The 2,367-nt window shown below is 23.8% G+C and overlaps 1 protein-coding gene across 1 annotated transcript; it reads right to left on the bottom strand.

Annotated features, from left to right (window-relative positions):
* Window positions 1-459: 459 nt before the first annotated feature.
* Window positions 460-2,367, bottom strand: VNE69_12002 (uncharacterized protein; the record flags this gene model as incomplete). The annotated part of the gene is made up of 1 exon (XM_065475090.1): window positions 460-2,367. The coding sequence occupies one exon, from the start codon at window positions 2,365-2,367 to the stop codon at window positions 460-462; it is 1,908 nt and encodes a 635-aa protein (XP_065331162.1).

Below are 2,367 nucleotides of genomic sequence, written 5' to 3'. Positions count from 1 at the left end.
ATGTAAAAGCAAATATTTTGTTCGGATTTATGTGTTATGCTTAATTATTTTAAAAGAAATTCATTTGCGTTTAATAAAAATTTGCATCTTCATTCTCTGTTGTTATTATTAAAAATTTTATATTCGTAGCCTTCAATTTATAAAAATGTTATATAAAGTAATTCCTAAAATAAAAAAAAATTTAAAAAGAGATACGTGGAGTATACTATAAATCAAAAAAGACATTATAATGATTTTACAAAAAGAGACCATTGATAAATTTAACACCAAGATTATAATGTTAAAATTATAAAAGTTATAACAAAAATCGCTTACAAATCGCCAAACAAGAATACCTCTAAATAAAGTAATATCCAACAATATCCGTAATTTCTATGTTGAAGATAACTAATTGCTGTATGAACGATATCCTGCATCTTATAAAACATTTTAGAAAATAAAATAAAAATATTTAATTGATTATTTAAAGGTCTCTAAAGCTTTAGTAAATGATTTTTGCATTTTCATTCCTTCAGTCTTGTTCAATAATTCTAGAATTATTGTTTCATCTAACATCATTTTAACATTTTCAAAAATTTTTCTTAATTTTACCTTTTCTACGTGACATGTTTTTATTTCACTTTCAAATAAATTATTAAAAGCTTTAGGTAATTCAATCGGGGCCTGTTTTCTTAATCTAACTTCTATATTCTTTCTCAAAATTTGTAAAAAATCATCTTCCAATTCATTTTTATATTCATTTATAGATTCTTCTTGTATTTCATTTTTTTTTATGTATTCATTAAATATTTTTTCGATAATTATTTTCCCTTTTTTTATTTGCTCATTTTCATAATATGTACCAATTTCTTCGTCGAAAATATCTTTAAGTTCTTCTTCCAGGGGATTTAATTTAATTATGTTTAAATCATTATCTAATGATGAATTTTTTAACATTTCTCTTATTTTTTTTGTTTCTTGCTCTTTTAACTTTCTCTTTTTTTCATATTCTTCATCTTCATCTGTATTTTTTTGTAGATTATTTTCTATAATATTGGCCTTTTCCTCTATCTCATTTTCATCAAGTTGAAAGTTTTCACAAATTTTCTTTCTTCTAAAATCTTCCTTGGTATCTTTGTATACAAAACTAGAACTAACCAATCCTGTAAATATTGACGTTATTTTCCAGACATTTTTCAAAACTTCGTTTTTATATTTTATAATATTGTGGATATGGTAATTTTCTACTTCCTTTATGATTTTTACGATATTAATACATCTGCTATTTCTATCTGAACGAGATATCTTTTCATTATTTTTCTCTTGTATATATTCATTTATATCTATTAATGATTCCCAAATAATTTCGTTGTTTATGTTTTTTTTATTAATAAATTCTTCTGCTTCAAAAAGTAGGCAAATTTTTATTAAATAACATTCGGAAAGTTGGTTCCCTGACAATTCATAGGATAAGTTTTTTAACATTTTGTTTTTAACATCTTCTTCATTGTTTGATCTAAATATTATCTCACCTGTTGTGTAATCCAATTCATCTTCATCTACGATGTAAATATGTTTAATAATAAAATTAAATATTATTTTTAATGCAGATCTTTCTTTGTTCATTATTCTCAAAATAAGAAATTCAACTTTGTTGTAATTTTTTAGTAATCTGTAAAAAAATTCAACACATTCATAATCTTTTGTATTCGCTATAAAATTAATCTTTTCCAATATTTTCTTAATTTCATTAAAAAAAATATTGTTTATAAATTTTTTTTCACCATCGTCCTTGTTTGATTCATTTTTTAAATATACAGAATTTTTTCTATATCCATCAAAGAAGTTTATAAAGTCTGGGTGTATCTCTATTTTGAATTTTTTAGGCATTATCTTTTCGATTTTGTTTGGTGTAATTTCTAATATTCCAATCTCACCATTTGCCTCAATATGATATAAATCCTTGACGTTGAAAATTTCAAATAAATTCTTAAGTATTTTTGCATCGTAATGACACATATTCCCTATATTTATTTTAACCATAGTATTAAGTTCTTTATTGTCAAGTTCGTTCATATCGAATTCAAACAAATAACAGATTTTATTTATTTTAACGCATAATTCGAGATAGTAACTATTATCGTCTTCGTTTCTGCGGTAACTCAGCGTGGGTTCTGGGTTTTGCACCTTAGATAAGTTTTTTGAATTGAACTTATGCTTCTTCTCGAGAATATTGTGCAATAAACAACCCCGAACGCATATATTTTCATAGTAAATTTCGGCTCCTTTCTGTTTTATTCTTCTTTCATCATTTATTTGATTTAACTTTTCTATAATTTTTTTTACAATTCCGTTACTTTCTCTATATTCATATTGTGAGTATGACAA

The sequence above is a fragment of the Vairimorpha necatrix genome, chromosome 12 (genome assembly GCF_036630325.1).
Source record: "Vairimorpha necatrix chromosome 12, complete sequence".
NCBI lineage: Eukaryota > Fungi > Microsporidia > Nosematidae > Vairimorpha > Vairimorpha necatrix.
Note: the sequence above shows the minus strand (reverse complement) of the source record. Positions and strands in the feature narration are given on the sequence as shown.